Below are 11,303 nucleotides of genomic sequence, written 5' to 3'. Positions count from 1 at the left end.
TAAGTTGTAACCTCATTCATTAATCAATAGAACAACAAGTATGGATTTTTTTTTGCTGGCTTTTACCACTTTTTATATTTATTTTGTTGTTCGCATGAAGAGCATTCTTTTAAACTAAACAAAGATTTTTTAATCATATATTAATTAGATTATCCATTCTTGTTTGTTGAACCATGAATCACTTAGTCACGTTTTTTAAGGGAGCCATCCATATTATACACCAACTTTTGCAATCAAAACTCAATCTATCCAAAATTCCTCTTTTTGTTTTTTTTTTACACAAACAATTTTTGCATTACATAAACCTTTAAATTCATCTGACTTCGTTAAATACGTTTCTTTTTTACACTTTTAGTTATTGATTTTTGACGTTATTTCGTTTGATATGTTAAATCATGATCTTTTTCTTTTAATAACTTTTAGACAGTGATTTGGGTGGATGATAAGGTCTGACTAGTGGACATTGTGAAGAAATATTTTTCATCTGATATTTTCTGGACTCATACTTTTTATATTTTGTTGTCAAAAGTACTTTTTCCAAAAAAAAAATCCTTAGACTCATAAATATTACAAGTAAAAAAACTTCCATTTTCTTTTAGCTATGCACTAGCCACACCATACTTTTTGTCGCAAAAGTTTATTTTTCTGATAAAAAATAAGTTTACTTTTAAAATTTAGTACATAAACTAAACCAGAACAATATTACATATCTTCGAGTCACGGTTAAACCAGTCAGGTATACTAGATTACAATTAACCGGTCTGATAAACCAATCGAAAACCAGTTGGTATTTCATTGAATAGCAAGAAAGTTCAAGACTATTCGACTCTAGTGTTTTTCCAAATCAAACACGCAAATACGACATATTAATTGAAGTGGATAATGAAATTTGAATTCGGATATGTATATTTAGTATTCTCTCCGTTTCGTTTTAGTTGTCGTTTTAAGACTTAAATTTTGTTTCGTAATAGTTGTCGTTTTAAGTTTAATATAGATGTTTGGTAAAAATTCCAGTATCATCCCTATTGTTTTAATGTTTTGGTCAATGAAAAAATTTATACTCTCTCCGTTTTCGAATAGTTGACGTTTTAACTATATGCACACAAATTAAGAAACTATTAATGTTGTTAGTTTTTCAATATAAAAATATCATTAATTATCTATCTAAATATAATTTAACCAATAGTAAATCAAGTTGCATAATAAAAATAAATATAAAAAAATAAAAAAATAATAAATTTTGCATCGAAAACTGAAAACGACAACTAATTAAAAACAAAAAAATTTCTCTAAAACGATAACTATTCGAAAACGGAGGGAGTAAGATATATTAATAAAGGGTAAAACAAAAAATTTAATATTTTTTTTAATTTGTGTGAGAAAACCTTAAACGATAACTAAAACGAAACGGAGGGAATAGTAGTTGTTGTTATGTATTTTTTGAATTTTGTAGATTAATAACACTTGTTATTTTAATAAGTACTCCTATATTGTACAAAAAACGTAAGTACAATACGTGTCCTATATTTTATGCGAAGGGTACATACGTGTTTAAGCGTGAATAGTTGGATTTAGTCGCTTGAAAGGTTCCCTAAAATTTGGAGCCCTAGATTGCCATATCAACAACACCTGTCTGATTCTTCCAACTATTTTTATTTTATTTTATTCTTCTTTTTGGTTTATTTTTTATAAAGATTTTAATCTTATAGATATTATAATTTGTTTTTCTTTTTAAGTTGTCCGTCATTTCAATATACGTCATATCGACATATGTCCTTTTTCTCAGCAATTTTTATTGCTTTATAAGTCAACAGCTTTAATTCCCACAATTATATAGTCGTCGTTTTATTTTAATCTGAAAGTTCTGAATCATGTCAATAATTGCGGATTCTTAAAATTCATTAATTTAATTAAAAAGAAGATAAAGTCCAAAAAATAGAAAAAAAAAGCTGCTGGATTTTTTAGCAAAACGAGAAAAATCATTTAATAGCAATTATTAGATTTTATACTGATTAGAAACCCCATTCTAAAGATTTCCGTTTAATTCGATTATTTCCCGTTTAATCGCTAAGTCTACTCTATCCACTTCGATTAATGACTAATCTTCTAAAGAAAACAGTTGTTTGATTACTTTTCGCCTAATCCGATTACTTTCCACCTAATCTGATTACTCGTCGCCTAATTTTACATATCATGATTTATTTTTGTTATTCAATCATTTAAATTGAGAGTTTGTAATGTTTTACAATAACTTATGTTCAAATTTTAGTAAAAAATTATAAATTTGTAGTAAAAATCATAAAAATTTATCTTAAAAATATAGTTTTATAAGTCTATTGCATTTTTGAAAATAATATTAAATTAATATGTTTTAAAGTTATTAAAGTAACCATAAAACTAATCTTCGATTAATATCCAATTTTACGATTAATTACTAGATCTATACCGAATGTTTGATTAGCGCTCAACAATTTTTCAAATAAAGATTGGAAGTATACCAAATTTGCAAAAATGAATAATCACATCGGAAAAAAAACTATTTTCTTTTCCATAATTTTTCGAAGCAAGAAAAATGATTTTTACTGTAACATAACATTATAAAAGATTAACGTGGTCCCCACGTGGCCTACACGTGTCAGCATCTAGGGCTCCACTCGTAATAAAGAGAGACACCAAGGGTATATTAGTCAAATCTGAAATAAATCCCAATCTCTACCTGCCCTCTGTTGTTTCTTCTTCTCCTCTCTCACACAACACATAAGTTTCTCTCACGTTCTCTTTTTTAATTTTATTTATTTAAATCTCAGAGAGATCTCTCGCCGGATAAATCCTCCTCTCCCGGCGAACGAAACTTCCGGTGGTACTCTAAACGGAGAAAAAAAAATAACAAAAGAAGAGAGAAACTCAAAAGCTACTAAGATGGAATCAGAATTTCAGCAACATCACTTTCTTCTCCACGATCATCAACACCAAAGACCTAGAAACTCAGGATTGATTCGTTACCAATCAGCACCAAGTTCGTATTTTTCGAGTTTCGGTGAATCAATCGAAGAGTTTTTAGATCGACCCACGAGTCCTGAAACTGAGCGAATCTTATCTGGGTTTTTACAAACCACCGACACAAGCAATAACGTTGATAGTTTCCTTCACCATACTTTTAACAGTGACGGAACAGAGAAGAAACCTCCGGAAGTGAAAACAGAGGAGGACGAGACAGAGATTCCGGTGACTGTGACAACGATGGAGGTTGTTTCCGGTGAGATTTCAGTGAATCCTGAAGAATCGATTGGATATGTAGCTTCGGTTTCGAGGAGTTTAGGTCAGAATAAGAGACCAAGAGAGAAAGATGATCGAACTCCGGTGAATAATCTAGCTCGTCATAATAGTTCACCGGCCGGATTATTTTCCTCCATTGATGTTGAAACAGGTTTGAGTCTTTTCTTTCTAGTTTTAGAAGTTAAATTTTGAAATTATTTCCTAATCTGGAAACTTTTTCTGGTAACTTTTTGAGAATATGCTTACGATTTTGATAGGACTATAATGATTTAAAGCAACTTGCTTGTTTTGGTCTCTGTAAATTGGATTCTATTGATTAGCAATTAATTACAGATATTATTATCTGCAACTAGTACTAATTAATCACTAAATTTGGTGAAGAAAGAGTATTGAAAAGTGAAGTCTTTTTGAATATATATGAATCTTTTGTTCTGTTTTTTTTTTCTTGGAAATTTGCAGCTTATGCAGCTGTAATGAAAAGTATGGGAGGTTTTGGAGGAAGTAATGTGATGAATACAAGTACTACTGAAGCTTCTTCTCTTACTCCTAGAAGCAAGTTACTTCCTCCTACTTCTAGAGCGATGAGTCCGATCTCTGAGGTTGATGTTAAGCCCGGGTTTTCGGCTAGATTGCCTCCTCGGACACTTTCCGGTGGGTTTAATCGTTCGTTTGGGAATGAAGGGTCTGCTTCGTCTAAGCTTACTGCTATTGCAAGGACTCAATCTGGAGGTCTAGATCAATACAAAACCAAGGTATGAATGAGCTCATATTGAGAGGTTTTCTGTGATTTCCAAAATCCTGTCTGTGATGTTTCTTGCTGGTCCTTGTTTGGTTGATTGTACCGATGGGAACAGGATGAGGATTCAGCAAGTAGACGTCCCCCTTTGGCACATCACATGAGTTTGCCCAAGTCTTTATCAGATATTGAACAGTTACTGTCAGATTCTATCCCCTGTAAGATCAGAGCCAAGCGGGGTTGTGCAACTCATCCTCGCAGCATCGCCGAGAGGGTAAATCTTTTCCCTTACCATTATAGTCAATGTCATTACTTCCATGGTAGCATATTAGTTTCTCCAGAGATTTTATATATATCGAAAATGTTGTGGAGCAGGTTAGAAGAACCAAGATCAGTGAAAGAATGAGGAAGCTGCAGGACCTCGTTCCAAACATGGACACGGTTAGATTACTCGATCTTCCTCTCTCATATTCTTACTTTCATCTTCTTTGCTCAATGTATTTATCATCTTCAATTGATATGCAGCAAACAAACACAGCAGACATGTTGGATCTTGCGGTTCAGTACATCAAGGACCTGCAAGAACAAGTGAAGGTAATGTTCTCGCTTGCAATTTACACTAATATCTCCTGAATCCCTTTGTTTACTTTATAAGAAACCGAAAATTTGGATTTTTGGTTAGACGCTCGAAGAGACTCGGGCAAGATGTAGATGTTCTAGTGCGTGAAACTAGAAGTTGCAGTATGCGCGAGTGCTAGCCAGGGAGGGATTTGTGCATAGAAGTATCGATCGATTCGGCCTTTGGAGAAAAAGTCGAAGATAGCAAAGTAGAGAAGAGATCATGAACAGAGATAAATTTGGTGGATGATGGTGAAAAGGGTTTTGTAAAGTTGGAACCTTTTTTTGGTAGGGAAGAAAGTAAGTTTGTGTAATGGTCCGAACTCCAAAGCTATTGTATGTTGTTCTTACACCTAAAGAAAAATGCAGAAGAGAAGTAATGTACAATGAGAAGCTTCTTTTATTGTTGCAACTCAAGAAATAATTCAGGGTAATTAGTTTATTTTCTTTTGTTGGAACCATCAACTACCATGTCTTTAGTTCTTTACCAAAATATTATAGACAAATTAATAAATCTTGAACAGATTATTATAACCATAATGGCAAAATGACCAACTAACTATGATAAGTTACTCGCATATAGAGAGACAACGAGGTGTTTGAAACATGATATATGATTCAAGAATCAAGAGTTTGTTGTATTAAACTTTTTGTAGAAATTTTTTCTTCATAATTGAAGTTTAGACCAGTCTCCAAGATTTGTGGAAGATGTGGTAGTAATAGAAACTCTTTCTAACTCATTCTTCTTTGTTATACAGCTGAAATCCCAAAAAACAACATTTTAGACTTTAACTTGCTAAGCTAAGCATCAAAACAGTTTACTTCATTCGTGAATTCACACATATTCCCGTATAAAATCAACAAATCTTATCTACTACTATATTTTAGTATCTAATTTATTATTATTAGTGGAAGTCTCTTTGGCCTATTTGTTGACTAATGGTTAATTAATGCTTCTACATCCAGAGGTCGCAAGTGTGCAGGAGATCTCCAGCGATGTACAATTATAGCCGTTCGCCAGGATTCTATGAAGAGAAGTAAGTGTCCATCGAGCATGAAGAAGGAGGTGAATGAGGTGTCATCTGTCGTGGATCTAATAAGGATCGGAAGAAATTGTCCGTTGTAGAATCGTATATGTAACCGTTTTCATAATTTGCAATAAATAATAAATCCGGACGATAAAATTTTTTTTTTATTATTATTAAAAATGTTTACATATTATTTATCTACTATATTTTAACAGATCTAATTTTTTGAACAAAACAAAATCTATAATATTTCTTTTAATTTTTGTTTTTGTTTTGAACTGACCTGACGAAGCATATATATCACAGTCCATAAGTCTAGTCCAAACAAAAAAGATGGGCAAAATCTTGCCAACATTAATTATTGTTGGGGACCATGTCTTTATTTGTTTCTTTCTTTGCTTTTTTAGGCAGTCATGTGAAGGTGCACTAAGTTGTGGGGATGACACGTGACAAAGATATTGTAAAAATTTCTTCTTAAGGTTACAAGTGTTAATCATCAGCTAATACCAAAAAGGTTCGTTAGGTAAAAAGGTATTACGATATGATTCCTAAAACGATAATGCGCATATTAATGTTGTTGTGTCCTTCTAAAATGCTCGAACATGTCCATTATCAAATTCTATCTTTTTCCATTACTACATAACTTTACGATTCCTTTTTGATCCAAATAAACTAAATTGATTTAGTTATGAATTTATACTGTTTATATAACTTTATATAAAATGTTACAGATTTAAGATTTAGTTAAAGATGTTACGTCTAAATAATAATATTGTAAGTACATTTTTTACAAAAACCTATGACACATATCGGCCACAAAAAATAAAAATTGATAATAATATACTTTCCAAAATTGATGATTGTGATTAAGTTAATCAGATTAACCATGGATGTTTGAATATACAAGAACCATATGGAGCAAGCAATCTTCCCTCTAGACTACGGTGGTGTTATTTGTTAGTGAAGTTAAAGTCAACTATCATATGTGTATGGTTGCTAGGCATGGGACCATCACCGGTAGAGCCTGTTGTTGGTGGCGTTGAACAGATCAGAAGATCCATTGCGGGTCTGGCGAGAGGATGGAAGGAAACCATGGTTGAAATCTTAAAACTTTTGATCTTGGTTTCTGGCCGGAGTCTCTGCCGCAAAGTAATGGGTCTTGCTTTCTCCGGAATTACTGTTCATGTCTCTATATAAGGTCGTCAACAGATTAGGAGCATTCTCCGAAGGTGATGTTTTGCTTTTGAGGTTCTCTTTATTACATGTTTCTGTTTTGTAAAGATTTTGCATAGGTCCAATTTCTTGGGAGACCCAATTTTATTAGTATAAGTAAATTAAGAAAGAAAGAAAGAAAAAAAAAACTTGTCCGAAACAGGCTGATTTTGAATCAAGAAACTGCAAAGTTATCATCAATTTGGTTTCATCACAATATATATACTCATGTTCAAAAAAGTTAAACTAGTATTTAATGAATTTTTTTCTTTTCTAAATTACTTATAAATTTAAAAGGAATGGAGTAGATTCGAAAATCACTTGTTCATTTTGTTATTGTGTGTTTGTTATGATGAATCCTTATCTAATAATTCACAAGTCACTTCTCTATTAACTGCAACTCTCTCCATTTGACACTTGGCTTAAGTCCCAAAATTTCACCTTTCACTTAAAAAAAAAAAAAATAAACTTTGCTTTTAAATAGAAAAAAAAAAGAATTTACGACAGAATTTTTTTGACAAAGAAATAAATATCAACTGCTCTTTTCCACGATCTTAAGATTCTTTTCCTTTTCTCTCCCCAATTACGATCTCAGTGGCAACCGTATAAACCATTCTGTAAAAACAGATGTAATAATTTCTTCTTCTTCTTCTCTCTTTTCTCATAACCTTAGATCCTCCATTCTTTCTTCTAAATAGTATAACAGAGAATCGAAAGGATGACGTAAACAATGAAAGTTGAGACTTTTGTGATGCCTAATGTGATGGACGATGTTAACTTCCTACAACGTACTACGTTCGGTCCACCTAATCGCTGGTATGCATGTCATTAAATCTTTGGCTTTGGTTTCCAGATTTGTTGCGTTTTACTTGGTCTATCTTCTTACACTTTCTATGCACACCAGCTGCTCGACAAAATGACCACACGAGTTTGAAAAAATCGTATAGAAACAAAATGGATGCAGCTTGAATCAATTGTATGAACGTGGAATTCTGCCAACAATTTTGTATAGAGAAGCAACAAAAAAGCAAATGTTTTGGGGCTTTCAATTCAAAAGAAGAAGAAGAAAAAAAATAATTTGAGAGATGGGTGGCATGACATGACATCTTCTTCCATGGTGTAGTGTGCAAAAGAATTTAAATGTGAAACCATCTTATATGTTCAAGTTTCAAAAGCGTTTTGATACGAAGGTAATTCATTTTTCCATCATTACTATTGTTAGGTTTGGAGAAGAAAAATGGTTCTGTATAGCTTTTCTTCCTCATCTATTCTTTCTCTTTTTTACTGTATATTTGGCTGTTTCAAAATATAATGAAAATTTCCTTAATTTTTGCACCTATATATCACGATTTGGGTGAAGTTGAGGAAGATTTCTATTGAGAGTTACAGAGCAATTTGTAATATATTCAATCAATGTATTAAGATAAAATAAAACTAAATAAATTGTATTTTGTGACATTCTTCATTGGTATAATGGTTGCAAATTTTTTTTTTAAAAAAACAAAATATACTATTGGTATTGTTGTTTTCCCGTGCAAAGCACGGACTGGTACTAGTGGTATATATTTGACGAAAACGTAAAAATTACGGTATACCAATCAAGTCCAAAATCTCGTGTTTTTGTATAACTAGAAATCCTTTTTTTTTTTTTTTGCTTGGCTCGCAAGAATGGCGCAGTTCCTTTATTAGAATATCTCATATATTTTTTTTTTCTGGATTTCAAGCAAGAAAACCAGCTCTCTTTCATATACATATGCTTTGATGCATCAAAATTCTTAAAACAACTTGTATAAAACAGTATCATCTTACTTTTTCCCTCATCATATGTAAATTGTTGGGCCGGATACGAAATCTTCTTCTAAGCCCATAATGGGCCTATTTATTATCTCGGGCTCGGTATAGAGATATCGGAATGTAGAACAAACATGTTTTAAGTTCACAAAAAAAACCTACGAATCTAATATGTACCCAGAGGCATAGGCCTCCATTTACTGAAGTGGACTCTATTCACAAAACTGGCACTGTGCAGCCAAAATGTCTTGAAGAAATAAGCTGACCAGCCTTCCCTTGCGCACGACCTAAATAATTTGCTAAATACTTCCTCTTTGACAGAGGCAAAGGCTGAACATCAGCTTGTCCATTTTTAGTCAAAGCATCATCGACGTTTCCTGGTATGATTATATTGAAGGCAGTTGTGTCTTTCTTGTCACTCCGGTCAGCCTGCATCCACAATCATTGAAGCATTCATGTTTCTGTAAAACAAACTCTAAGAACCTAGCTCAATGATTCCATAAATAGGCACATAGACCATTTGGTTACTCGCAACCAAATGAAACTCCTCAACAGCAAGCAAGCTAAGTAACTTGGGAGTGAGGATAACAGAGCACGCTAAGTATCTCGGGAGTGAGGATAATAGAGTGGTTGATAAATGTTGACCAGGATCTAAACAAGTGAGCTCCAGCACCACTACGTTAGTATAACAAAGATAACTAATGTTAAATATAGCACACAACGATACAGTTCATCGAAACAACGATACAGTTCATCGATCAAGTTCCACATAAGAATAACAATTTGTATAACTTGGAAAAACAAATATATGATCGCGACGACCAGATCTTTGGAAAAACCTAGTGAATCAGAGAACAATTTATCATTGTAATTCGAAACAACAAAATAAAACATCAGCATAAACAATTTGAATCAGTGAGTGATGATTTCGTTAACCTTGACATAGGTCTGATTAATCTCCTTGTCATTAAGACCTCCCAACATTCTCACACATTCTCAACATGCTCACACATTCTCACAGATTTAACATAAGCTGGCACAAAGAATAAATCCGCCTCGTCTTTCTTAATCGTCCTAAATTTGGACTCCAAAAGCAACTTGTGAATACTAACCTATCCTCATCATCATCATCATCATATTCACAAGCAAAACACAATCATATACTCAAACAACCAAACCAGAAGATACGATCAAGTAGCTAACAAATCCATACTTAACAAGAAGCCAAAGAAAGAAAGAAAAAACTTGACCTTTCAGAACTAGAAGAAAATCATTGTTAAATCAAAATGCAGAAAATGTTAAATTGTTACAACAGTTCATCAGTACAAATAATTGAATTTGGTAAAACAGAGAATAAACTTTGGAAATAAGACACATGATATCCAAGGGTGGTTTCGCGATCAACGAGTAAATCATAAGATTTGGCATGGAGATCATGCAGCACCAAGTAACCATGTTGTCCAACCAATAACTTATCGTCGTCCAGAATTTCTATAGGTTTCACAGGGAACAAGGGTTTGTCCCCAAACCAAGAAACAGTTTTTGTGAAATCTATCGAACACAATATCTTCCATGTCTTGTTGAGGCCTGAAGAATCCAACGACCATATCACTTGGGTTGCACCATTGTTCTCAGATACGCACAAGCGGTTGTCGAGGATGCACATGATGCGGTTGCTATGGCTGAAAATGTCACTTGCGGGGGTAAAGGGAGCTTTACAGATGACTTGAAAAATTTCAGTGTGCAGATCGAAAGATAACAGCTTGGTCTCTTCGCAAAGGGTGAGCCAATAAAGAGACCCATCAAAATACACGGGAAAATTGACATCATTAATCCGATAGGGAGAAGCAGGGAGAACGTACCTCCAAGCGTTTGTGCTAAAATCGAAAACTTCACAAGTGGTAACGTTTTCTAGTCCAAATTCGGTTGAATTATACAACCAAACCGGCTTGTATGTGCCCGTAAATTTATCTTTGCCAAATCCAAGCTTAGGATTCGGGTAGTCATACTCACCCATCAAAATACACATATGAGAGATTTCACAGGAAGCCTCTCAAGGATGAGCTCTACAACATCGTGTGGAAGCAATTCCTCACTGGAGCGACGATGTCTTTTTACTGTTTCGTTTTCACTGGAGCGATGTCTTTTCAACAACATTGTCTTGTTTCCAATTGATCAACAGACAATTGAGGCTTCATACACACGAGCTGAGCTAGGAATCGCAAAAAAAAAAAAAAGTCAAGTCGGTTTAAGGAAATGGAAATTTTAGCACTCTACAAATTCTCTCTATCGACATTCCTAAGTATTGTTATCTTATTAATAATCAAAACATAAAAATCTCGTCAAACTAAAATCACAAATGACAAAAGATAAATTACAGTGAGTGTACCTCATGAAATGATCGCATCAAATCGTTAATCGATTTATTTCCTTAGAACAATCTTTTACACTAAATGTTGGTCGATGTGGATGAGGAGGTTCTTACAGGCGGAGGAGGAGGAGGACAAACTCAAGCAACCTAGGGGCGTTCTTTTCATTTGTTTTGATTTTTCTCTCTTGGGCTTTGATTCTAATTTGGGCTTAAAACCCATATTCCTCTTTGACCAATTGGATCTTTGATGTGATTTCTTCATCTCTTTTCC

The 11,303-nt window shown here is 33.4% G+C and overlaps 1 protein-coding gene and 1 long non-coding RNA gene across 2 annotated transcripts; one reads left to right on the top strand and one right to left on the bottom strand.

Moving 5' to 3' along the window:
* The first annotated feature begins 2,705 nt into the window (after window positions 1-2,705).
* On the top strand, window positions 2,706-5,077 carry LOC9327682 (transcription factor bHLH122). Its single transcript, XM_021014015.1, has 6 exons — window positions 2,706-3,427; window positions 3,736-4,028; window positions 4,131-4,286; window positions 4,388-4,453; window positions 4,538-4,606; window positions 4,695-5,077. Exons 1-6 carry the CDS (start codon window positions 2,920-2,922, stop codon window positions 4,737-4,739), a joined length of 1,137 nt encoding a protein of 378 aa, XP_020869674.1. The 5' UTR covers window positions 2,706-2,919; the 3' UTR covers window positions 4,740-5,077.
* A 4,835-nt stretch (window positions 5,078-9,912) lies between these two features.
* On the bottom strand, window positions 9,913-11,275 carry LOC110224383. Its single transcript, XR_002329000.1, has 2 exons — window positions 11,051-11,275; window positions 9,913-10,873 (listed from the first exon to the last, which is right to left on the bottom strand). It is a non-coding gene; the product is annotated as an uncharacterized LOC110224383 (long non-coding RNA).
* Window positions 11,276-11,303: the final 28 nt, after the last annotated feature.

The sequence above is a fragment of the Arabidopsis lyrata genome (genome assembly GCF_000004255.2).
Source record: "Arabidopsis lyrata subsp. lyrata unplaced genomic scaffold ARALYscaffold_1, whole genome shotgun sequence".
NCBI lineage: Eukaryota > Viridiplantae > Streptophyta > Magnoliopsida > Brassicales > Brassicaceae > Arabidopsis > Arabidopsis lyrata.
Note: the sequence above shows the minus strand (reverse complement) of the source record. Positions and strands in the feature narration are given on the sequence as shown.